Raw genomic sequence first — 27,342 nt, 5'->3', positions numbered from 1 at the left:
AATGTTTTCAATTAAGAAATCAAATTGTGTTTTAAACTTGGTTTATTGAGAGACTGACTTTACGCTCTTGGCCAAAAAATGTTTAAATATTAGATTATATCGGACAGTACCATTTATTATTATTTATGAGCAACTTTTCTTTTACTTAAAAAGAGTAATTTAATTTATATAAATCAATTATATCCAGTTTGCTTTGCATTTCAGTGAACATCATTTATAATTATATAAGTTTTCAATCAAAGTATATAACTGGATAGAGCAACTTGCAAGTCTATATGATGAATGTAATGTAAGAGAACATAAAACATATCTAAAATAAGGGAGATACTTTTAATTTCATTTCCTAGACATAGTTTCTGTTTTTAAACCTTAAGTAGACATCAGTATAAAGAACTGATTGATTGAATTGGGTAACATCACTCACTTGAAATTTTTTATTATTCTGACAGAACTTAGAAACTTATTCAAAACAAAGATCTAAAAAGAAAATGTGTAGCTGTTCCTCTTTCCTATTGTGCTATCAATCACTTTGTCTTCAAGGGGTTCACTCTCAACTGATTTGTCTTTACGAAACCATATATTTAGTATTATTCTGAAGAAATGGCTATTGTTTCTTAAAACTAAATCCTTCATTTATTTTTTATAGAACTTCTTTATCAACAAAATCCTAAGGACTTTTGAGAAGAGGAGGGAATATCAAATTTAGTAAGCTTTGTATTTTGTAATTGAAAATGCATAACAAGATCAAAGGGATGAGTATTTAAATAGCCATAATAACCAAATTAATTTTTTTTTCTGATTTTTTAATATGGTTTTTACTTTCATTAAACATTGCTTTTATTGTTTAGCCTGATCAAGAAGGGCTTGTGACAATTTTGTCATTTTTTTTTCTGAAACGAATTGGTAAAGTTGATACAGTGTTTAACAAAATGCTTTGCAGGTTTGTTTCAATACCAGCCCAGAGAAAATATAGTGGAATATAGTTGGACAAGATATCTTGTAGTACTTGTTCTGGCTTTATATGTTTTGAGTTTTTGGAATATGGTAGATATCATTTGCCACTTAGTTTAATATCACCAGCTGGTCCTTAGGTGTGTTTTGTGAAGTTCACTCAATTGCAAGCATTTGGGCAGGATCTCTAGTTTGAAGATAATTTCTTCCCTTTTATTCACCAGTCTTAGAGGCCTTGGAAAAACTTCAAGGGTCATAGATGTTGCCTTTCCCTCTCTAAGTGGAAAAAAAAAAGATGACAACATTGTCCAATGCCACATCCCATGCTTTAAGATACCAAGGTATCTTATATATGATATATATGAGGGTGATTTGGCTGCTACTGTAGCATGTTGAGTGACCATATAGGGGCTTCCTTACTGGTTAAATGTTTGAGGTGAATGCTCATTTTATTCTTCTGTATTATAAGATGGTTATCACATGCATATATGTTGGATTCATATTTCTTATACTTCAACATACTGCTGCTAAATTATACTTGTACATTAGTCTTCCTAAAGTTACAGAGTAGATTGTAAGTAAACAGCTTCAATCTTTCGATGAAGTTGGCTAAAAATCATAAATACTGAACGAAAATAATAGTGAGTAAGACTTTATTGTAGGCAATAAGGATGAAACAGCTGGTTCTAGAGGTTGTTTAGTGCAGAATAAAATTGTTGATTACAAGAGAGATGAGAGGAATGTTTTATTGAAGTTTTATTAAGAAAGATACAGAGAGGCAGATGCTGATGAAGGAAAGGAAGGAAAACATATAAAACAGCACCAGAGAAAAATGTTGGTAAGATGCCAAAATATGGTTGTTTAAAGGAAACTTAAGTATATCTCTAAGAGATACTATTTATTCACTAATATTTCTTATGGAGAAGATGTAGTTGTGATGTAGGTTAGGTTTTGTTGGTTCTTTAGAAGTTTATATACTTTAAATTTAACTATCCACTAAAACAGCATAGAATCCTCAAAATGTGTCATGTATACAGCACTGCAACCACCCCCACAAAAAAACAACAACAAAAAAACAAAAACAAAATTTAATTAATTTGTAGCAGTAATGTTTTCTTATATTGGTACATGGTCAGAATCAGTAAGGGAGGGCATTTAGCCAACAGGATTGTCACCAATAAAGCCTGGTACTTATTTTATCAACTCAGAAACAAAACTAAATACTGTAAGGTAGTGTTTCTCTTAAGAGTGAGATTTGTGAAGATTAAAAAGATGGACAAATTACCAAGTTTAATAAAATTAAGATGGTTTAAAAATGATTGAACTGTCCAACACTTTGGTGATGAAAGAAAGGACAAAAGCTTTAACTTTTTAGTTGGTGGGGTTAGAACTGGTATTCATTAGTCTGAGAACCAGTGCTTGAAGGCATTTTGCTTGATACACTACCATCAATGTCACTCAAGTACCTTGGTTGTAGGAATGATATATAATTTAAAGAACATATTGAACTATTATGTCACTACTCTTTCAAATACAAGCACTAAGCTTATTTTTGTATATATAATGATTAACCATGAAAAACAAGCACCTGATCATATACAGGTAAAGATGGCATCAACATCATACATTAGTCATGCATCCACATGATTATAACCATGATGACTTAAATGAACAAAATAATTTCATTTGCTTGTTATATTCTATGTTTAATATAATTATTGGGTGGTGCCATGCTACATCAGCAAATCCATGGCAAGATGTATTGCTGTTTCATTGCTGAAGCTGTCCTTGCCTTAGTATCCATTTATCCAGTATGAGTTGAGTAGGCCATCAGTATAGCTTGTCATCTCTTCATGTCATGTCAATTACTAGTGCTTCTGTCATGACTACTTACATTGGCTGATGCATGGAATGTCCAACAACTTAGTAAACTCATGTATGTTCTGCCTTTTATCAAGTTGACCTTACACATCTAACAGATCATACTTGACTAATTTTTCTCTAATTTTCACAGATTGTACATATTCAATATCCATTTCTTACTACAAAGCAGTATTACATTTCTTAAACATGCTGCAATTGATATGCCTTTTGTGTGGGGAGAGGATCCTATTGATGTGAAAAGAGGAAACGATACACTGAACTTTTCATCCCTTTCTTACAGTAGCTATTGTACTTTCACTACAACCACCTGTAGCACAAATTAGGTCACTCAATAAATAGAAACTCTCTGCTATAACTAGCGAGCTGTTTGATTAGTTCAAAGAGATGTTTAGCCCCAGGATCTGATTGAACCGACTTATGATTAAAAGTATCCCATTTCTGACAATTCAGTATTTTTGTATGTCTGATAAGGTGACAAATTGGTAGAGTTATTAGAGCATTTGTTCTGTTCAAATCTTGCTGGTGTCAACTTTACCTTTTATCTTTTTGGAGTTGATAAAAAAAACGTAAAAATCCAGGGCAATACATTTGTAGAACTGTTAGAGAGTTGGGTAAGATGTTAAGCAGTTTCTCTTTTGGTTTATTCTATACTGACAACACTTGTAACAACACTGATGCCAAGCTCTAACAGTCCTGGTTGGTGGCCTTTCCCATATATAATTATCAGTGATGTGGAGAGAAGGAAACTTGCATGTATGGGCAACTGCCAGTCATCCTCAAAAAAATCACACCCATACTTGCCCACACAGATGCAGAGTTAACCTTGACTGACATAGGACCTGTATAAGTCTTAAATGAAAGGTCAGTTTAAGAGATATTTGTTTGTTGTTTCTAGCAGGTTAAGTAGCTACATAAAGACCTCCCCCATTTGCTTATGCAGTTCATGGGTTCCCTAATTGCTAACTATTTTAGTATAACAATGTTTTCATGACAACTGAAACAGGTGACATAACTAACAGCTTCAGGAAAGACATGATTGTCTCTTACATAATAAAACTAAGGTCACATGCTTACATAAGAAATCAACCTTTGTAAATTAATAGCACTTACATAGCAGTAACAATTTATATTTACATTCACATAGTTATAAATAGAACATTTAAGAATGTGTTTTATAACTGAATGTCTTCCTCAGCACTAACCAACCTATCAAACTAAAACCAAATTCCAATTTCCAACAAGACAAATAGTCACTACTTGAAAAAAGGTGCTTGCCTATAACTGTAGTAAATGGGTGACAAATCTTGCACTATGCCTAATCAATTACTTCACTCAATTATTTATTAATATGTTCAATACATTAAGCAGAAGTGAAAAATGAAGTTTATATACATAACACCCAGGTATTAACTTAAACATTCAAATTGATGGAAATCTTAATATAAAATTGTGTATAATGCAACAAGAATTGCAAACTTTTAAATTAATATTTAAAAAAAAAAATCTTTTCTCACTTATTGTTTTAAAAACTAAAGAAGCAATTTAATTCAATAATAAATCAAATCTACACAATGATGCCTCCTCTTCTGGACAATGTAGCTATTATCTTCAGAACAAGTATTAACTTGCTTTACCTAGATCATGAAGTTGAAAGTTTTTAATGAGAAAATAAATCTAATAAGGCAGTTTGTTTCTCCTTACTCTTATTTATATATTTATTTCAGGTTAATTGACTTGCCTTTACATACAGAACAATGAACCAAGTCTTCAGTAAAACTAACATTCACCCAACATAGATATGTAGGATGAATACAATTGAATTTATAAGAGTTTTAAGAGAAAGTTTTCTATTAAATATAATTTATGAGAGAATATTAAAAATTGAAAACCTACAGTTTGAGTAGTAGTCCTATTTTATGACAAGAATAACACTTAGTTATAAGAGCTCCAAGACTATATATAATAACAGAAATTAGTGGACCAATTTAACCCATGCTAGGCTGAAAAAAAAAGTCCTCAACATTAGAAAATATTTCTGGATATGCTCATTTTAAATTCAGGATGTTTGTCCACCTGAATTTAGACTTCCTATTTTAATGTTAAAATGGCCTACAAAGAAAGTTTTCTGTTTTACCCTTTCTTTTTTAAGGAATGATATGCTTTTCCCAAAATATGCATATATTAATGTATTTGCCACCAGGAAACTCTTACACCCATAGAAGTTACATATTTTGGAGGAAGGAATGGATTTTGCATGCATGCACACACACACACACACACTTTGTTTTGTTGGTAGCAAAAACATGCATCATAAAATACATCTACAGTACAAATCATAAGGTGAAGTAGGGCTTAATGAGAGGGAAAAGTAGATGTTGCTTGCTATGTGTACTGTGACAATTTTAAGTTAGATTTTTAAGAAGTTGTGAAAGTGATGGGCATTTCTCATAACTAATGTGAATACTTGAAAGTCTTGTATTGCTTTGTAATGACAATGCATTACTGACAAAAGAATGCTGCTATTTCTCCCCAGCTTGTGAGAAGCATCAAAACTATTAATAGAAAAAGATTTTACTGGACCACTGAAATAAATACCTCTGTAAACATAATTTTTCTCAGTGAAATGAAATTATCAGATATTAATGACATTGAAAAAATGAAAGGAAGTTATCATTCCATTTCTTTCTGGATAGCTGATGCAGAGTGTCTTTTTACTGCAGATCTAGAGCACTGTTTCTCAACGTGGGGCATGCATTAGCATGTGTTGTGAAAATTTTTCCAAGTGATTTCAGTGCACACGTGTCGACCCTAAGCCTACCTTTGGATATTGAAATGTAAAAAAATCATCACCATGAAATATTTATACTTAAACCATATGACTCATAGCTATGACCAATCAGCATACCTAGTGAGGTATCTGCACTTGTTAGGTATTTGTTTCTCTGTTTCAATATCTATTGTCCAGTGTCAAGCATTTATAGAAGCAGCAGTCAACTCTGCTCACTACTGCTGATTAATGCTTCGGATCCCTTTCTTTCTATGCTGTGCAAAAATCATCATCACTTCATCACTTTCTTGGATCTGTGTCAGCCCTTTTTCAAATGAGTAAACAAAGCAAGAAGACTTGTCAATATTCGGTGGAGTTCTTGAAGTTTGGATTTATCCCTGATGAGCATGATGAGTGCAAACTGGTACTAAATTCAATTTTTCCTTTTGAAATTAACATTCCCAAGATTTTGAAACATAAACTGTTATTAGCACTTGGAAGATACCAAAATCATAAATTTTATTCATAAAAGGCTGAGAAGAATTCCTCTAAATTCTAAACTACCAGAAACATCCTTTCAAATTATGAGCATGGAGATTATTTTAGGATGAATTAAATGATAAAACTGGTTTCTGTAAACAACTGCAATGTTATTAAAAAGATTTACAAATATTTACATACAACAATAAACCAATGGGTGAAGTGTTAAACTTGAAATGTTTAGGTGCAATTTTTGACTCCTGTCAGATCTGTTCCAGAATCAATAAAATACTATACTGGAATAAATGGCTGAATTGATCAGGGATAATGTGTGAAGTCCATCCTCCACTTCTACAAGGAGAAATCAATAGTGGTTACAACTATTAGTACTATTTTTACTACTATTTTCAAGAAAGTGATCAATAAATATACAGAAATTATGAACATTTATACACAGAATGAAGAATGAAGAGATGAAATACAGACTGTGTATTACTCACTTTTCTTATATCTTCTAAAGTATGTACTTCTGGTGAGAGACCTCCATGGACACACAAAAATTGTTGGTTCATTAAGGCTGCTAGAGGCAGGCAGTCAAATGCATCCATACAGGCGTCATATACTCGTTCGGTGTATTTGATTTTACCTAAATTGGAAAAGAATATTATTAATTTCAAAAAGAAAATGTTGATAAAACTTGTGTTAAGGTACAGAAAACTTGGGGTGCATATGAATACAAAGAGGAGGTTCTCAGATGAGTTTGGTAAAAACCATCTTCAAAAGACCCTTCTGAAAACTTTGCGACCTGTGAAACAAATGCAAAGTAAAACAAGCATATTAAACGCTTTTGAAGGAACTTTGAAAATAACCAGGAAGTGTTGTTTCAAATCTATGAAAATAAGGTCTCATGGAACAGATAAGCTATCAATGAATTAAAGACATTTTGCAGTCAGTTGAATCCAAATAAGAATACGCATTTAGTTGATAAGGTACATTTCTGTTAATGTTATAGAAAATATTGACTTCACATTGATAGTTGCATAATGTTTTTTTGGTTTTAGTTCGCAGAATATTTCATCATTCAACAAATGATTTTCAGAATTGTGATAATTAGTATTTTTTAAAATCACAGTGATTTTACAATTTTAAAACTTACCTAATATCAATTTTCAAGCAGTGAATTCTGAAAGAATGACTATACCAACAAGAGTAATAATATAGGCCAGTGCAAAAGTTTGATCTGAATACTTTGGGGTAATAAAAACATTTCAGGCAAAAGTTCTAATAATAGAACAAAGAATGAGGTGCTATGATTAAAATGGTCCACGTTATTACTGCCAGAATGACAATGGGTCATAAAAAGCTCTTCAACTTAAAAACCACAGCTGAAGACTGTCATATTTCAGCAAACATTTACACTTAGTAAATTATTAGCCTCAACTGAATAAAATTTTCATTAGAATACTTGTATACTTGTACTAACACAGACTTAAATTTTTTTGATAGTTTATCTACTTGAAAATTGTTATCCTATGACTATTAATTGTTTTCATGTCTAAAGTGCCTGTAATATACTGGATCTAAATTAATTAACCAAAAAATATAACAAAATAATTCTTTGATATTAAAAAACAATCTGTTGATTATAACATTGCTTTTCCATCTTTTATGGAGTAAATACATTATGTTAAAACCATTGTCATCATCAGTAACCTCAGAGTTGTTCATTGTAGCATATCAGTGGTAAAATAGGGCTACAATAGAAAAGTTTTCAAGATATATATTTTATCTGTGACACCAACCATTAACCCTGTCAAAATATATTCAAAGTGTTTTGAAACACTTTTGTCAGATAAGTGGTGAGTCTGTGGTGCATATGTTAGTAAGACCATGCTAGAAATAACAAAATTCTTGAATGGATCATACTAAACAGAATTAGGTCGAAATGTCACATCACCAGCTGTGAGTGGTTTAAAGACTACTGAATCTGTGATTGCTGTAGAGGCTTATGTACAGAAAATTGTAGGAGGGAACGCATTTAGAGCACTGATACACATATCAACTAAAATGAATATTCAAAAACTTTCATGTTGATGATACCTTGTGTACTGTTGATGCAGTTTATCATCCATTCATGAGTAAAAAGTGCCACATTAGATGTGACTTAAAAAGTAGCCATAAAGAAAAGGCTGATGTTAAAGGAGGGAAGGCAGAGTAACAATGAAGTCTCTTAGGTTCAGTTGTATCTCAATTGTTGCAATTGTTAGAAATAAGCTTATGCAGCCATCTTAGAACACATAAATTCAAGGGAATAAATTTATTGATACCAAGAGATACCAATGTTGATGATCACACAAGTAGGATATTTGAACAAGTGATAGTGAATAAAATAGCATTAATTACTAGACCACTCATGAGGAACTTGGTTTCAACATAAGCAATAAGAAAATCAGTATCTCACTAAATGTAGTTTTGAAAAGGGTGGATAACAATTGTGATATTCATGAACTAGTTAAAAAACATTAGATAAAATCAATCATTAACACATCTTAACATGTGAATTGACAGAAGATATGCTCAATAATCACCACTATTTTTGCTGAATTATGTGAGGGAATGTAACTGGTAGCAAAAACAGAAATGAATTTCCATATGAAGCCTGTTTGCATCACATTTCCCTATGACTTTAAATCTAATTATGAAATAATTGTAATTAAACATTTTAGATATGAGATTGTCACCAGAAAAAATTTATCACTGGTAGAAATGGTAAAGCACCAAACTAAACACTGAACAATAGTTTTATTGCTTTATGTTCTGTGTTCAAATCTTGCTTGGATCGATTTTACCTTCGTTTCCTCTGGGGGAAATAAAATAGCTTCAGCATGTCTGGCGATCAGTTCAGTTGATCAAAGCCATCACAAGTAAATGGTCTTGCTCTAATGTAAGTAATTATTATAATAAGCATTTTCAACAACATAGGCACAGGAGTGGATGTGTGGTAAGTAGCTTGCTTACCAACCACATAGTTCTGGGTTCAGTCCCACTATGTGGCACCTTGAGCTGACCAAAACCTTGTGAGTGGATTTGGTAGACGGAAACTGAAAGAAGCCCATCGTGTATGTATATGTGTGTGTGTGTGTGTGTGTGTATATATATATATATGTATGTGTACATTTGTGTGTCTGTGTTTGTCCCCCCAACATCGCTTGACAAATGATGCTGGTGTGTTTATGTCCTCATAACTTAGTGGTTCAGCAAGACTGACAGAGTAAGTACCAGGCTTACAAAGAATAAGTCCTGGGGTCGATTTGCTTGACTAAAAGGCAGTGTTCCAGCAGGGCTGCAGTCAAATGACTGAAACAAGTAAAAGAATAAAAGAACCAAACAATTTCTAATTTATTATTATCATCATCGTTTAACGTCCGTTTTCCATGCTAGCATGGGTTGGACGACTTGACTGATGTTTGGCAAACAAGATGGCTGCACCAGGCTCCAATCTGATCTGGCAGAGTTTCTACAGCTGGATGCCCTTCCTAACGCCAACCACTCTGAGAGTGTAGTGGGTGCATTTACGTGCCACTGGCCTGAGGGCCAGTCAGGCGGTACTGGCAACAGCCATGCTCAAATGGTGCTTTTTACGTGCCACCTGCACAGGAGCCAGTCCAGCGGCACTGGCAACGTCCTCGCTTGAATGTTTTACTAATTTATCTAAATCAAAAATGATAATTTACCATTTGTTTTATTTAAGTTGCAATAGGTTAACAAGTGTCAACTATCACCACATCATGTTTACAGAAAAATGTAACATTTGTGATCAACAAATATAAGTAATTGAACTGAAAATTCTGTAGATAGATGGGCTCCTCATACCATCAGAAGATAAAAATGAAATGGTAAACAAAGAATACTACAAAATTAAGTAACCAATCAACTGAATTACTATCATTTTTATTATTTTATTATTCTTTTCTAGACAGAAATTTAATAATTTAATAATTAGATATAAGCTGGATAGATACTGCAGTAAATCAACTTTGTTAGATAAAGAAAATATATGTACATTATAGAGACCATAACAATAGATGTAACTGGTTAGTCATGTTTTCTTTTTACTGGAATTGTGGTAGGTTGATTTAATTGTCTATTTCATTGAATTACATGCCTGTTATAATGTTTACATAACTAAATTATATATAATTGCAGGACATTTTTTATGAATATTCTGCTCAAGAGGAAAAAGGAGGAATCCAAGCCAATAGATACATTTTTGAGTACAACACTAATTTTGAGAGAAAAAAAAACTTTTCTTTTTATTTTAATACATGGGGTGGAGTTCCCAAGTATGGCTTAATTTCTAGGAACTTATCCCTGAAAAACCAAGCATATAAAACAAAAAGTCATAGGAATAGACATCAATTTTTATTTTCCCTTTACTCTTTCAGAGTTTTGAATAAGTGGAAGAAAGAATCAGAAACAAAAAACTTTATCCAATTAAAAAAAAATTGTATGTTTGTATATAAAAAAAAATCCTGAATACTTGAAATGTTTCAGTCAGAATGATTAATATTCTCTGATGAAATATGTTTTACTGATGGTGTTTTTTGCCACTGAAGCTTGACCACAATTTTGTAACAAAAAGCTGTACCATAGAAAATAGTTTCTTTGTTTCAATGGAAATTGGAAGAATATGATTGAGAAGGAAGTACAATTTCTGCAAGTTAACAATTCTGTGTCTAGAAATTTCAATGTTTTTGGCTCATAAGATGATTGAATGCACTTCCAATTTGCCTTCAACAGCTTTGTTAATGGCAACATTTAATCGCTGTAGTAGACATGTTTTTCTTTTCTCTTTTAGTGAAGTGGTACTTCAATAATCATGAGTTTGGATTCAGAATAGGAATTAAAATGATTCTTTTGATAAAATAACAAACATTCTCTTATACAGTTTCTTTACAATATTTTACAATGAAGTAAGGTGGTGAGCTGGCAGAAATATTAGAAAGCTGGGTAAAATGCTAAGCGGTATTTTGTCTGTCTTTACATTCTGAGTTCAAATTCCACAGAGGTTGACTTTGCCTTTCATCCTTTCAGGGTTGATAAACTAAGTACCAGTTGTGTACTGGGGTCGACCTAATCGACTGGACCCTCCCCCTAAATTTCGAGCCTTGTGCCTAGAGTAGAAAAGAATATTTTGCAGTGAAGTTTCTGATGACAAAATGAGAAATGAGTTAAGTGTAACCAAAATCAAAGCAGTTTAGTTAAATGCTTCATCATTCCAATCAGATTTTATTCCTTTGCTATTCAATTATTTTCCTAATACATTCTCTCAGCAAGAGATATGTTAAAGTATTTTGTTGACTCAATTCTTCAAGAATGAAAACAAATATGCTTTCTGCAGAAATCAAAGTTGCATCCCTTTTGTCATAGGTTTTAACTCCAATTTTAATTGGTTCCATTACAGATACAAAAGTATGAGATAGTTTAAGGAACAAGAACCATTTATGCACTGAAAATAAATCATCTCATCTTGTCTTAGTATCATTGCTTAATTACAATTCATGACTATGCTCCTCTTTAACATATTTCTGAAATATTTAATTTTTTTGTTTTTATTTTGTGAAGATTAGGAGCCATTTCATTAAGTTCAGTTTGTTGTAGATTGATATTATTAACCACACTCATCACTGCAGAATCCACATTTTGTTTATGATCCTTGAATGCATCTTCAAACTTGTTGTAAGGGTTATTAGCTTCATCACAAACTGATTCAAGAACATAACAGCTAAATGGTATCCATATGTATAACACTAATGATGCTTGCAGTTCATATTCTTAGCAAACTTAACATTTTTTTCCATCAGTTACAAATGCAACTACATTTTTCTTTTCCAAAATTAAGGCTGAATTCAGAAAAATTTAATTTCTAAAAGTTCAAATATTTTTCAGCTGGTAAACTTTCAATTAATTCTGATCATTACTAAAGTTTAGAATTTGTCAGATGACTGCACACTGACATTCAAATATCTATGATTATGCAAATATGTATAGTTATCTAAAGAAATAAATTTTTTGATATTTCACATCACATTTTTTTCTTCAAGTCATATTGATACTGGATCATCTGTGTTAAATGAAAACAATCCTTTGGTAAAACCAAACCTTTATTTCCAATAGTTTTCTTTATAAAAGCACTATTAACTGTTGCATTAATAGAACATTCCTTAATAGCAACTAATTTGGATACTATTTCTTCTATAGCTTCAGTCTATTTTTCCATAAAGGTGATTATTTTTTGTTGAGATTATTTTAAGGAGATATGTCAATTTCGGGTTTTTGAGAAAATGGTTTCATAAAAAATTGTTAGAAGATTTAAGAAAAAAAAAAAAAAATCACTTGTGAACTACTCATGAACATTAAGATGGTTATGCTATTTATAACTAGTTTTTAAATAATATGATCAAGAATTCCTTGAAAATAAAATAAAATATCCAAGAATTCTGAATTGCATTTTTTGGTCAAAATTCATAAGAATCTTGAAAGAGATTTTAAATGGTTATAATCATGTTTTGTACAGGACTTAGCAAGCACTGCAACAGGTTTGCATGTTGTTGTTTAACTCCAGTTCACCTTGATTGAATAGATTAATGATCAAAGCCATGACCATTTCATATTTTTGTACATCAAGGGCTACACAATCCAAAGTATCTTCCTATATTTAAGACAGTAGGGTGTGATTTGTGGGAGAATTGGTTGCAATTTCAACCATGTAGCATAGCAGTTCACAAACCAGAGTATGCATAAGAACTTGCAGGGAAATGCATGATTTGTAAAATCACTGGAATTTTGAAGTAATCCCAACCAACTACTTTTCAATAGTTGTTCTCTGAGATTCAGTAAATAGTATCTATATATAAGTCATTACATATATTGTTTGGGAACCTTGACTTCTAAATATAATTAATGAAAAGTATACATGTCTTCTGTTTCATCTATAATATCCTGTTATTTTACACAATATTCTTCACAAGAGGGTATAAACATGACAAACTGGTATTGCCAGGTCAGACATGACAAACAAGTATGCTGGAAAAAAAGTTTGAGAATCCCTGACAGTGTTCTGAATGAAATTTTGATAGCAGTGGAATATTTAAAGAAGTAGATGCTGTTGTAATTATATAATAGTAAAAGTAATAATGGTTAATAGGCTTGTCTTGAAGTTTGAAGAAAAGCTTGCAGGGATGTATATCTGAGCTGGAGTGGATCATGGGATCTTGTGAAGATACGTAGCTTAGTGGTTAGGGTGTTCGGCTTACAAATGTAAGATCATGAGTTTGATAACTCACAGCACATTATGCCTTTGGGTAAGAAACTTTATTTTCACACTACTCCAGTCTACTTAGCTGGCCAAAATGAGTATCGTATTTCAAAGGATCAGTTTTGTCATATTCTATGTCACACTGAATATTGAGATTGGCCATAACAATGTTTGTATTAAAAATAATTGCTAAAATGATGATTATGGATGGCCCATCATGATTAGGAAAAAAAAAAAAAACCAAACAAACACACACAAATTAACATTAATAGTGTGGGATAAATGACATGATTTGAAATGTAAAGAAAATTATTATGTTTTCTTATTTAAATAAAGCAAATTTTTAAATTGTAGTAAAATAAAATCATTAAAAAATATATGTAACTTCAAAACAAAACAAACTCCACTAAAGTTTTACATTAATAGGATCTCCTATATATTTCTCATATAATCATTACTCATAATTTTCTGTCTCATAGTAATAAATCAACATGGACAGGGCACGATGTGAAAATGAACTTTATTTATGAGCTGATATAAACATCAAATATAGAATAAAGAATACACATTGACTAAAAGCTCTAGTTTAATATACTCAGTTTATAATAAATTATTTATAATGTTTTCAGTTTGACAGCATGAAGACTAAATCTCTATTGTTTATGATAATGTCTTCTAAAGAATAATTTGGTAGCTCTATTTTAAAATTCTGTGTTCTGAACAATAACTAATTACCACAGAAGCTATTCAAAATATCTCTAAAACTCATTATCTTGGCTTTATATTTTTGTAAACACTAGGATTGAATAGCGACTGTATACCAAGAGCTTAGACATATATATACTTAAGAGTAAATGAAAAACAGCAAAGTAGAAATGAGTATATTATCAGTTGAACTTTAGTTAGAAATTCTATAATGCTAAGGTGGGTTTATATGTGCAAAGTAAACAAAAGAATAATTTACACACGCACGCACGCATGCACACACACACATATATGCAATAAAAACAAGGCTTGGTTATGATGGATAAATGTTTGGATAATATTCAAGCAAACTTTTAAGATAAACTTTAAAGGTAAAAATAACAATCTACATTTGTATAAGATTAGAAAATCTCCAATGTACATAAAAGTGCAAATCAACTTTCTAAAGTGTAACTCACTTTGGAATGTCAGTTATGCTGACATTTTAAAACATTGTTAGGGATTTTAGCAGAATAAATATTGGGAAATAAATTGTTGAGTCACTCACTTTTTGATCTTCACTCAATTAGTACTAAAGAACTAAAGTTTTGCTTTGTTTCATAAATGATCCTTATCTATGGTCTTATATCAGCTGTTCTACAATGGCATCTATCTAGCCAAGTTTAAAAAAAAAAAAATTGTTAGCCATTACATCTCAGCTAGAGGATTGATCCATGGGTAGTTTTGCTGAGATGCAAATTGGAGCTGATCAGCCTTGGCTTAAAATCATGTGTGTACGTGCATGTGTTTTGTGTCACAGTTGGATGTGCTAAGTCATATATTAATTCTTCAGATTTTAATCTAGATGATTTCATTCCAGTTAAAAAATTTTTTTTTATATACAACAGAACTCTAATGGCAAAGAGCCCATGCCATACTATTCTTTTCAGTCTTTTCTAATGAGTATTGGAATTATTTCAACTCCTTGTATGAAACCAACAAGTGAAGTGGCTGAGATAAGAGTATAATATTGTATTTATACCTGCTCTATTATCCTATATATGAGGGCCTACTTTTTCTGACTCATGGATTTTTAGACAACTACACAAACAAATATATTCACTTTGTAGTTGTGCTTCTAGTCATATGATATTATATCAGAAGAGATTGCTGTTCAGCTTCAAGTCAGTTCTGATCAAGCAGGTCTATGATCATAGGTATTCTAGCCACGACCATCCAATCTTTTAGTGTAAGTAGGGCTTCATTAACAAATAAATCATTTCTTTGGTATTTTAATACAAGAAAATGTCATGTAACTATTAGTAATTGAATCAGGCTGAGCAACCATGTAGAAGGTCTCTTGTTTACTCACGAGAAAATATTTTGCATATAACAAAGAACTAGTTTGTGCTAAATAATCACCATATTAATGACTTAAAGATTTAGTTTGAAATCTTATCAAAACCAGTTCATATTTTTAATCCACTCAAAGACAAATTATCAATGGCCAAAAACTAGATATAGCCAGTGTGTTGAGTAACCATAGTGCTACCATGAGACATCATATTCCTTAGTAATAGTTTAATAATTGAACAAATCAACAAAATGTTAAACCCAATTTTGATATAAAATTAGGTTGTCTTTGATAATCAAAGAAGTTACACCTTAAGATTACATTTTGAAATAATTAACTCAAATTACTTCAAAGAAATGATTGACAGGAACTTATTAATTTTAATGGAATACATTATAGATTCTCAGAGAACATTTTCAGTTGCTCGAAGACGAATACTTTGTCTTCTTTTTTTATGGAATAATTAATACAGTTAACCAGCTGATTATAGGTGTTTAACCCCCAACTCCACCCTGACTGAATAGACCTATGATCAAAGGCATTCCAGTGATGACCATCCCATCTTGCATTTAGACATAATGAAACTAGGACTACACTATCCAAAAGTTTCCTTCCATTTTATAAATTTAAAGATGGTTGGATGCAAACAGAGATGAGACTGCATAGAGTCTTCTCTAGAAAGATTAATACATAAAAGATTGTCATTACAATTTATACAGTATTCATCATTATTAAACTAATACAACATGTTATCAGACATTTGACTCATCATCTAAGAATTTTATAAGAAAATAAAGCAAAATGGGTTATCATACATAATCCATCATTGTTTAAAATGGAATAAAAAACCTCCAGATATATTTTCTTTTGACGAGGCCCAAGGTCAATTAATTTTTTTTAGGGAGAAGCAAATAGTTGATAGAACTGATAGTTATTTTATCTATCCAAAGTTGTCTTTTGTAGAATGTTGTATGAAACAAACTAACTGGAACACTGTGGAGCATCTTAACAGTATTAGTTGTAAACTGAGTATTCGTCATATAAATTTGCCCAGTTTCTACAGCTGTAGCTGAAACAGTATAAGAAGTGCTACACTGTAACTGGTTAACATTTATACCACTGATTGGTAACAACATTCTTAGAGACCTTAAAGCCATAAGATTTTGATTTGCAACAGTACTAAGCATTGAAAGAAGAACCCTCTCTTTGACAACAATGTTTCTAATAGTCAAGAAGTTGTGGATCTGAATATAGCAAGGGAAAGGGGAAAGTTAAAAATGTAAAATATACTTACATTCTTGTTTAAATGTGAAATATTCTGTCAGATGTCTACACTCATGGTTTCCACGGAGTAAGAAAAAAGTATTTGGATATAAGATCTTCAGGGCCCATAAATATAAAACACACTGCAAAGAAACATTTTGTAAAAGTACAAGTCAGTAATGGCTTCATCTTTGAATGCCTTAAAATACTGAAATAACACACACAAAAAAAGAAAACAATAAAAAAATTTCCATTATTTTTTACAAACAAGTAAATGTGTTTCTGTTGGTTTCACTGACGAGTGTTCTAGTTATTCATTCAAATGAACTGCTTACTCACTGAATTAGCATGTAAGTGGCTGAATATTCCACAGGCATATGTCTCCTTAATGAAATTATCAAGTAGAATCAGCAGGACAGTGTGACAAGGTGATCCTTTCAATTGCAGCTGTAGTCTGTCTGATGAGCTTTCACACTGTTTCTATCTATCCAATTTCATTCGTAAGTTTTAAGGGCTATGGTTGAAGATACTTGTGTAAGATACCATATAGTGGTATTGAACAATGTACATCATGATTGTAAGTACTTAACTAGATGTCATACCTACATCCATATATTATACCATACATAGAATCAATCTCTTGACCATGCTTGTATCATATGGTTTATACTATACCAAAGAATAAGATATACCATTAGCTATTTTACATCACTGAACATTCTTAAAAGAGTATGCATCCATAAAAATGAGTAGGTTAAACAAAGTAGAAAAGCAAGAAAAATAATCTGAAAAATAATAGTATATATATTGACTGGACTACTTATCAGTCTCAGATTTTGATTTTTCTATCAATACAGTATTTCAGATAACTAAATTTCAAATTACTAACTCTTCAGTCATTTTCAGATGCCATATATATTTATCATTATTTATATCTTTGGGTTAGAAGTGAACTCTGAAACCTATACATTACAAAGTTTCAGTGTTTTTATCAAGTATGCTAGTTTCATAGGAAAGATGTGCTTGTAATATTTAAACTATTTTTTTTAAAAAAGGTAGTTATATTTAATTGAAAACTGTTTTTGTTTCATTTTTTTTTATAAGTTGGTCAAAGGAGACTAGTGTGTCCGATGTGGTTGCACCACAGACTGAACACCTGCAGCAAAAATATGGGTAGAGAAGAAATTGAAGGATGGAGAGGTGGCTTAATTTGAATGGCTGTAACAGAATGAATTCTGCTAAAGATACCCAATATAAATGACCTAAAATGGAGATTCGATAAACTCTGCACTTCATATGACATTTGAAAACAATGGGTATGATTTGTAGACTAATGCAACATTCATAAACTTACATTAGCGGATTTAAGAGGTTTTGAAATGAAGAACATTGGGGAGGAAGAAGATAGAGAAAGTGGGAAGAGAAAAGGAGAGAGAAACAGAACAAAGAGATAAATAAATGTCAAAGATAGGTTATATCAAGCTGGAAGATGAAAACTCTCAACATTATATTTTAGTGGATCCAAAATATTCTGATTATTCTTTTTCTGTATATGTTTAGCAAGATATTTGATCTGAGATCATATTTTGGAACAAATATGTTATGTATTTTGGAAGAGCCATATTGACCATTTTTAAACAAATTTGGTTGGCATCACCCCAGCTAAAATGTAATAATTTTAGTTAAAACTTCATTATAACTCTTAACAGTATTATTCTATATTTTTGAGATGAGGAATTATGTACATTATTTACAATGGATGGATAGGTATCCTCATCTTGTTTGTCCTAGCATATGTGCAACCTCTTTTAATTTTCGTATTTTCTAGTGGTGTTCTATGTTGATTATTTTAACTTCATCCCACAGTTGGTGGTGGCCTCCATTTTACCATACATGATTGGCTATACCCAATTTTTCAACATCCCCTCATGCCATATATGCTGGTCACAATAACCTCTGAAGCAGACCTAGTGCAGATATGAATGTAATATGGGAGCCAGTATTAAGCAAAGATAAAATACTAGGTTTATAAGCCCTAGAATTAACTCTATAATTGCCCACGGGCATATAGCATTGTGGGATTCTAAGTTCAATCCCAGGCAGGGATTTGAAAAATACTATCAACAGAAAAATAACATCAGCAACATACCTTAGGAATGAGAACAGTGCACCCCATTAATCAAATAAAGGGTTGGGTTTGAAATTCCACCAGAACACCTGATGAAGCCAAAATGTGATAACAACAAACAAGGTGAGAACACCTAACTGCCCACTGTAAATAATAGACTGAAATGAATTTCTTTCTTGTAAACTATTAATGTTTAAAAATATAATGATTTATGTATAGGCACTCACTTCACCTCAGGATAAAATACAGGAGTTTCTTTTCTACAGGGCACCAAAAGGGGGACATTAAAATTACAAATAAAATAGCAATAAAAATAATATCTTCAAAATAAAATACATAACCACACAGAACAAATTGAAGAACCTTAAAAGTTCAAATTACTTCAACACAAAGTAAGGTATGTAACTTAAGAGTTGACTTACTCAGGCTACATAAACCCTGACTTTTGTACACCTGAAATTTATTCACCTTCTTTCTCTACTTCAAATCAAATCTTGCCCAAATGACATAGGAAATGATCTCGAAAATCAAGAATTGACATACCATTAAGGAAAAGGACAAACTTTGTTTGGAGATAAAATGGTGGTCATGGACACATATTTCGACCTTAATAGACATCATCAGCACAGAGTGTACATACACACACACAACCTAACATCCCATCTGGCCAAATCTATAACGGAACTGATAAAATACTAGCCAAATTTATAGAGCTTACTATTGCTTACATTAGTGAACTACATTACCTAGTGATACTTAAGGCATGATGTAACTCCAGTGATGAAATATGAAAAGTTAACCTTGGAAGAAGGTGTCTATTTACTGAGCCACTTGCAGTTTATGCTTTAACATTGATTTACTATTTATATTTAAATAACTCAAAATGCTTTCCTTCATTAAAATATATTATTTACATTCGACAATATCAATTTTAGAAAGAAGGAAGCAGTATGGAGACACAACAATGAAGAGATGGATATATCACAGAACAACAAACTTGTGAACAGTAAGTTCATATTAACTGCATATAATTTAAATACTTTTATGTATCTCAGCTCCCATGTAGACAACACAAACAGATAAGAGGATTTTATGAGAAAGTTTCCAACTATATATGTGTACTCTGTCCAAATGGGGGGGGGGAACTCTTTCTTCTATGCTAATATGAGAGAAACATAATTTAGGATGTCTCAGTATGTATGGATGCTCATGATTTGTGAACATTCCATCTTAACAATATAGTTTCATAAGAAAATCAAATATTTGTAATATTGAAACTTTTCAAAATTAATTTAATTTCAATTCCAGATACACGTGAGTAACTGACAGTAAAGTCACAGCAGTTGAGTGAATGCCAATTTCTTAGCTAAAGGAATCTGGGAAATTATATTTCATCACCAATGTTAAATAGTATTGTTGATTAAGATAATTAATGAGCCTTATAAAAAGCAATTATTTCAGATATATTTTTTCAAATCATCAACTGGCCAACTGACATTGGGACTTAGCACATTAAATCCTTGAAACAACAACCTCAAGAAAACCTAGTCTATTGAAGTTCATATTTCTATGACAACTGTTAATCAACACAAACCTGATAATAGATACATACACACAAAAAAATAATAAGATTCCTAAACAGATTTATTTAATGTTTGTTTGTTTGTAGTACGGCTCATCTGCAGTTAGCATCATTAAGTCTATTCAAGCTATTGTCATTTTGGTCAATTAAGAGGCTACTGATGAGTACAGTTAGCACTTATATATCTTTTTATTTGATATGTAGCTTGCACTGTGAGAGTTGCTCTTGATCCATTGTTGAAGAAAGATCACTAGAAATTCATATATATATATATATATATATATATATATATAGGTGTAGGCATGACCATGTGGTTGACAAGTTAACTTCTCAACCATGTGGTTTTGGGTTTGGATCATACTGCATGGCACCTTGGGTAAGTGTCTTCTACTCTAGTCCTAGACTGGCTAATGCCCTTGAGTGAATTTGGTCAATAGAGACTGTGCTTAGTCCTACGTGTATGTGTGTGTGTGCATGCAGGTGTCTGATTCTGCATACTTCCCATAAAAATTCACTGAGCTACATGTGGTGAAGTTTGTTGTTATTTCTTGTCATCAAATAATCCACTAACTTTCAAAGATGTGTAGAATAAGAGATCTCTTACTTGAACAATAGGTAAGGGTTAGTGACAGGAAGAGCATCCAGCTGTAAAACAATGCCTGCCTCAATAATATATATTTGTCTAACTCATGCTGGCAGGGAAAAAAATGGATGTAAAACTAAATGACTACATACACACACAAACATTCATGAACATATGCTACAAATAGCTGTCAAACCTCCCTCTAATTTCGCACTACCATCTGAAAAAAAGGAAGACTACCTTAGATAATGTACTCCTAGAAACTCCCCAAAATGTCAGATCATCATATCTTGAAAGCCTCTGACGACTGGTCTGCTTTACCAGAGATGATTTGGCACTAAACAACAGCATATATATATATATATATATATATATATATATATATATATATATATATATATATATGTATGCGTACAATATTTTCACACAAACAGACCTTATTTTCATTTTACGTTTTTTCTTTTTTCATGCTGGAATGGGTTGGATAGAGGCTTATGGAAGCAATATTTTCTGGCTGTATGCTTTTATCAGTAACCTTTAGCTGTTTTTCAAGGTATAAGTTAGTCTCAAGGTACCTGGCTTTTTAATCCAATGGTCTTTGAAAGTGCAGGATGTATTGTTATTAGGAAATGTAAACATGATATTGTTTTGTTCAAACAGTGTCATACAAAGACATACACTATAAGCTTTCATTCAAGCTTATTCAAATCCCACAACTAATGTTACAGCCCTTTTTTGTCTTCTTCATTAAATATATGATACTATATTTAGATACTATGAAGGCTCTGATCCTTATTGACAGGTCACTTATATATCCTTGAGGCTACTTAATTTAAGTCTATTAATTTTGGGTGGTCAGAGATTGTGTTGTAACTTTGGTGTAAAAGCAGCACAACTATACAGTTTCATATACTGCAAGCAATGTTACAACTTTTTCTACACACACACATACTAGCAAACACACCCATCCTTTGGACGATTTAACATATAAATAAATAATAAATCAAAAAATGTGAAAACAACTAAAAAATATTTTGTAATGCAAATATATGACCATATAGATTAAAAAAGTATGGAAAACAGCCAAAATAGAGAAAATCTTTTCACTTTTATAATATTCTCTAACCAAAACCCTCAAACAATGTACACTAATACACATGACTGGGTTTTCCTGCTTGTGTGGTATGGTGCAGAGCCCTGTTATCAGACATAGGGTCTTTCAGTAGCCACCCTCTTGACCCAAGCAGCACTATCTCCTCCAGCCATTTGATGCTGGCCTCCATGTTGAGTGTGAGACCATGTGGGATGATGAATGGAGGTATAACATTGCCATCACTAGTGATCACTCCAAACACTATGATGTTGACAGGATGTTTGATTTTTATCATTCTTGGTACATGTCCTCAGATTGACACCCAAACACTTCTGAAATATTTGTATTGGAGTTTCTGGCACAAATGCCAACTAGTACAGTATTTCCAAATTTCTGGCAGAGTGAAGTGCGTCATGGTGCTGTTTTTCTCACAGATGATGCCCAACTGACCCTACTATACTGTGTAGTTGACAAAATCAAAAACAAACAATGCGCATGCACGAAATTAAAAATATAAAATGGTGACAATTTACCCACTGCACCCTATATATATATAATTGTTAAAGAGGACAACAAGCATTAAGTCAAGGCAAACATCTCAAGTCCGCATACAATATTATTATTTTCCAATGATAATATTACATACAACTTGAGATCTTTGCCTTAATGTTTGTTGTCCTCTTTAACAATTATATATCTGCTGCATCAAAAATCTGCAATGGCTTCATAACTACCGTCTTGGCTATAACCTTGGAGCCCTAGTAATTTGTTACAGCACTTACTTAGTGTACCTAATCATTTAGATCACCTGTGAACTTTATACACATATCTACATATGATGGGCTTTCATATGGTTTTTGCCTACCAATTTCACTCACAAAGCAGTGGTTGGCCCAAGGAGGCACTTGTGAAAAACCATTTGGTTACAAAACAAATTCCATTGTCACACAACCATTATATATATATTTATAAACACAAACACATTTATAGAATGCACATAGAAATTCTAAAATATGCATTCTTTTAGATATAGATGAGCAGCCATCTCGAATGTCAGTCAAATATGACAGGAGTAATATCTCAACGAAACATCTCTGAACCAAGTACAAAGTTTAATTCTAAGCCTCCATATAGTTAGAACTGTCCAATATTATTCTCAGTAAAAAAATATTATTGCTGTTAACCTATATAAGATTTACTGGACACAATGTTCACTAATCCACTAAAACTTCCTTGGCTTATTTTATGTACTTAGAAGATGAGAAATACAAGTACTTGAGCAGCAAACTCATTGGATATTTTTAGAATGAGGCCATTAAGAACTGTTAGGATGTTTTGATCACCTTCAAGTTGTATTCAATGAAAATAGGTTGGCAAATAAGCATGTGACCTGTTGCTTCTCAAACTGTAGCCAAAATCTTTTACTTCATAACCTTCAATTTTCTCCAGGTTTAGTCCCACTGCATGGCACCTTGGGCAAATATCTTCTACTCTAGCCCTGAGCAGACTAAAACCTTGTGAGTGTGTGTGTGTGTGTGTGTGTGTGTGTGTGTGTGTGTGTGTGTGTGTGTGTGTATTGTCTCCTTGCCTTGACATCACATGATAGTTGTAAATGAATGTCACCATCATGGAAGCAGTGTCTTTCATTTCGAGTCTTCTGTGAAACATGTTGGCCATGGGGAAATAATAGCTTGCTTGGGAACAGGTGAAGGTTGGCAACAAGAAGGGCATCTGACTGGAAAATCTGCCTCAACAAATTTTGTCCAACCCATGCAAGCATGAAAAGTGAAAGTACAATGATGTCAATGCATATGATTAAACCAGAAAAGTTTGAAATATCTTCCTTGGATAGATTACTATGCAAAGATTGATTTAAAAAAAACTCCAAAAATTAACTTCACATAGTTTCTTGATGTATATAGCATTTACTATGTTTAGTTTACAGAAGTACTTTCTTAGTTTAGCAGCTCAGTTCATTACATCACTTGACATTTCTAAAGTTGTTTTCTTGGTTTGTTGAAGCTGTAGCAGAACTCATACTAGTTTAGACTACTGTGAAATAGCAAAATGCTGGATTCAGTAAATGATAACCTGTTATTTCTTTGAAGATATGTCATTAAAAGGAGGTAAATTTAAAACTAGGTCAACTTATCAATTTGATAAACAGATAGATAAAATGAGCACTGGACTAAGTAGAGGGGTTAATACAATTAAGGCAATAACTAGTTAACTGAAAGACATAAAATAAATATATTTAGCAGTTGAACTTCTTATTCTTGAGAGAGAGAGAGAAAGAATGACTATGGAGAAAAAATTTAAATAGATAATTTTTGTTGTTTAGGGGATTGAAAGTAAACAGAACAGTACAATTTTGTTATTGGCCTCACCACTTTAAAATCCTTGGAAGTTGCAATATATGATATAATATAGAACATTTTAGTGAATACAAGTAGATTATAATATTAAACTGTAATTAAAAAATTATATTGATATAATAATGTGTGTTTAAAAAAGAAAACATTTATTGATAAGAGAAGCTACAATTTCTCCAATGACTTTTGGTTGGTTAGATGCTTGTCATTCATTGAAAGAGTTAAACTATGTATAAATGATGTTCAGGTAAGTATCTTGAATACCTCAACTGAGATGTAAGAATTTACATTCATATATCAGAAAAAGAGACATAACTTAAAACATACAACTTTGAATCAAGGAATTCTATGAACAGATGAATTGCTTCAAGTGAAAAGAAAGTCATATAAAATACACATATATTTATGATATGCATGAAATAATATATACCCACAAGTATAATAGTTGAATAGAGAAAGTGTAACATTCTTGGTTCCTAGCCTTATAACCAGATAAAAGCATTGTATCTTTAGTTAAGAAATTTAATGTATGCACTAAAAAAAAAAGGTACTACCTGCTATACTAACATATTAGGCTGGCAGAACAAAGAATTTCTGAGACTAGGTTAACTTGAAATTTCTCTCATAAACTTGGTTAAGTCTTTTATAGAATAACACAGTTCTATCTATAAAAAAAATATGGTGATGAAAAGTAATAAATTAGTAGACAATCAGTCATTCAATCACACATACAGACACACATTAAGTTAGGGATTAAAGACAGTATGTTACTTTTTAACCCAAACATATACAGTATACAGTAGCCACCTTAAATTAGCTTATGAAAGATGAGAGACATAAATAGAAAGGCAATACTGAAATGGCATTTCCTACTATTTAACCAAGTTCATTAGTAAGTAATTAACCAAACTAGAGTAAACAGTTCTGATACTATTTTTAAGTAATTATACAACTTCCTCTGTACACTGAAATGATAAATGATTTATTTTACATAAGTGTTTGACTGAGAGAAGATACTAAAACTAATATGGAACAATTAAATAGGTAATTTAGCAGATATCTGTAACATCTTAAAGTGTTACACAATTCTACAGAGCCAAGTTAGAACAATAATAAGTTATAAACACTATGATGATGAACTCGCCCATTAAAGACTCTCACATCTCAAAATAGTCTTTGGCATTGACTTAATGAGAGACAGTGAAGCAGAATACTGGGAAATCACCACTAAACACTGGAAAAATTATAAGGAGTATATTGAACAGAGACCAGTTCAGAAAAAAGCCAAGTTCTGACCAACAGCCACAACCAGAACTTAGCAACCAACATTATGCTAAATGGACAATGACTTGAAGAAGCAAACAATCTTGATACTTCAAGTCCATTTGGAAACAAAGATGACAGCTCAATAAAAGAGATAAAAGTAAGACTCAGCCTGGTCTTATCTGCCTTGATAAAACTGAACATCATATGGAAAAGCAGTCCCATAAGTTTTCCTACAAACCTCAAATTGTAAGCTTACAAACAAGAAAAGCTGAGGCATATAAATATTAGACTATAAGTTCTTTAAGAAGCTGCAATGAATCGAGTTCATAGATCACAAAACAAAGCCTTTTCATCCTGCAAATCACCAAGTATGCAAGTAAGCTTTGTTTCCATGAAATACTGGAAGTTTGCCTGAAATGTATCCTTGACATATTTCTCAGACACAATTAGCATGACACAATGTGTGACAAGGATGGCCCTTTCAATTGCATGTTCAGGCTTTTTAGTAGGCTTCCATGATGCTTGTGGGTGTGCATGAGGCAGAATTGAGTTTTGTCCAAGACCAAACAGAAGTGAGTATATGATCCTAAGATTTAGTAGTTTGTCTCACTTGTTAGCAGCTTGATACTTTATCAGATTGGCCATTTGTCTCTCAAGCTGAGATATTAAGAAGTTATAGCTTGAGATATTATTTAGAAACATTAGTAAATAATTCTGTTTTCATAAATTAAAGATTAGTCTTCTTGGTAGGCAACCTCACCAATGTCATAACATTAACAAATGTCATTGCTGCTCATGCAGAGTTAACGAGAAGACATCTGGAGAGACACATACATACATACATACATACATATATATATATATATATATATATATCATCATCATTTAGCATCCGCTTTCCATGCTAGCATGGGTTGGACGGTTCAACTGGGGTCTGTGAAGCTGGAAGGCCGCATCAGGCCCAGTCTGATCTGGCAGTGTTTCTACGGCTGGATGCCCTTCCTAATGCCTATATATATATATATAAAGTGAGCATCTGTATAGTTTCTGTCTACCAAATTTTACTCATAATGTATTGGTGAACTCAAGGTTATAGCAGAAGGCACTTGCTGAATATTCAGTGGGATTGAACTTGAAAGCACATGATTACAAAGTGAACTTTTTAACCACAGAGCCATATCACTGAATAGAAAAGTAAAGTGTGTAGGAATGTTTTGTTGGTAGAAATTAAAAATGCAAAATTTCTTTTCATTGTTTCTATTTCTCATTTCTATTAACTGCTCCTGCATCCAGTTGGTTTCAATACACCCAGAAGAGGAGCAGTGAATGTCATATTTAATGTGTAACAATTCTTGATCAATGTGTTTGCAACATTTCACTCATTTACAAAGTAAAACACTTTACCTCTGTCATACCATTGGATTAGTTTCTCATTACTGACTGTGTTTAAACTGATTTAGGATAGTGGATTAGTAGAATTAGAGGATTGCTAAACAAATACCACATACTTTAATTATGATACATTGCATAATGAATAATGAATGTACCGAGATTGATATTATTCATCTTTCCAGAATTGATAAACTATTGTCAGGTATTAGAGCTGATTTAATAAAC

The 27,342-nt window shown here is 32.0% G+C and overlaps 1 protein-coding gene across 14 annotated transcripts in view; it reads right to left on the bottom strand.

The window, feature by feature from the left end:
• The window catches only part of LOC115212040 (serine/threonine-protein phosphatase 2B catalytic subunit alpha isoform), a 169,830-nt gene that overhangs the window by 53,824 nt on the left and 88,664 nt on the right, over positions 1 to 27,342 (bottom strand). For all 14 annotated transcript variants that reach the window (XR_005001234.1, XR_005001229.1, XR_005001230.1 and 11 more), the window contains exons 4-5: positions 16,733 to 16,844; positions 6,583 to 6,728 (exon numbers count right to left, since the gene is read on the bottom strand). Coding sequence is in view for 8 of the 14 variants with exons in the window: in XM_036507309.1 (XP_036363202.1) it covers positions 6,583 to 6,728; positions 16,733 to 16,844 (258 nt within the window). In the remaining 6 variants the exon portion in view is untranslated. The remainder of the gene's footprint in view (positions 1 to 6,582; positions 6,729 to 16,732; positions 16,845 to 27,342) is intronic.

This window comes from Octopus sinensis, linkage group LG1, assembly GCF_006345805.1.
Source record: "Octopus sinensis linkage group LG1, ASM634580v1, whole genome shotgun sequence".
In the NCBI taxonomy this organism is placed as follows: domain Eukaryota; kingdom Metazoa; phylum Mollusca; class Cephalopoda; order Octopoda; family Octopodidae; genus Octopus; species Octopus sinensis.
The sequence above is the reverse complement of the archived record's forward strand: the minus strand, read 5'-3'. Positions and strand labels throughout refer to the sequence as shown.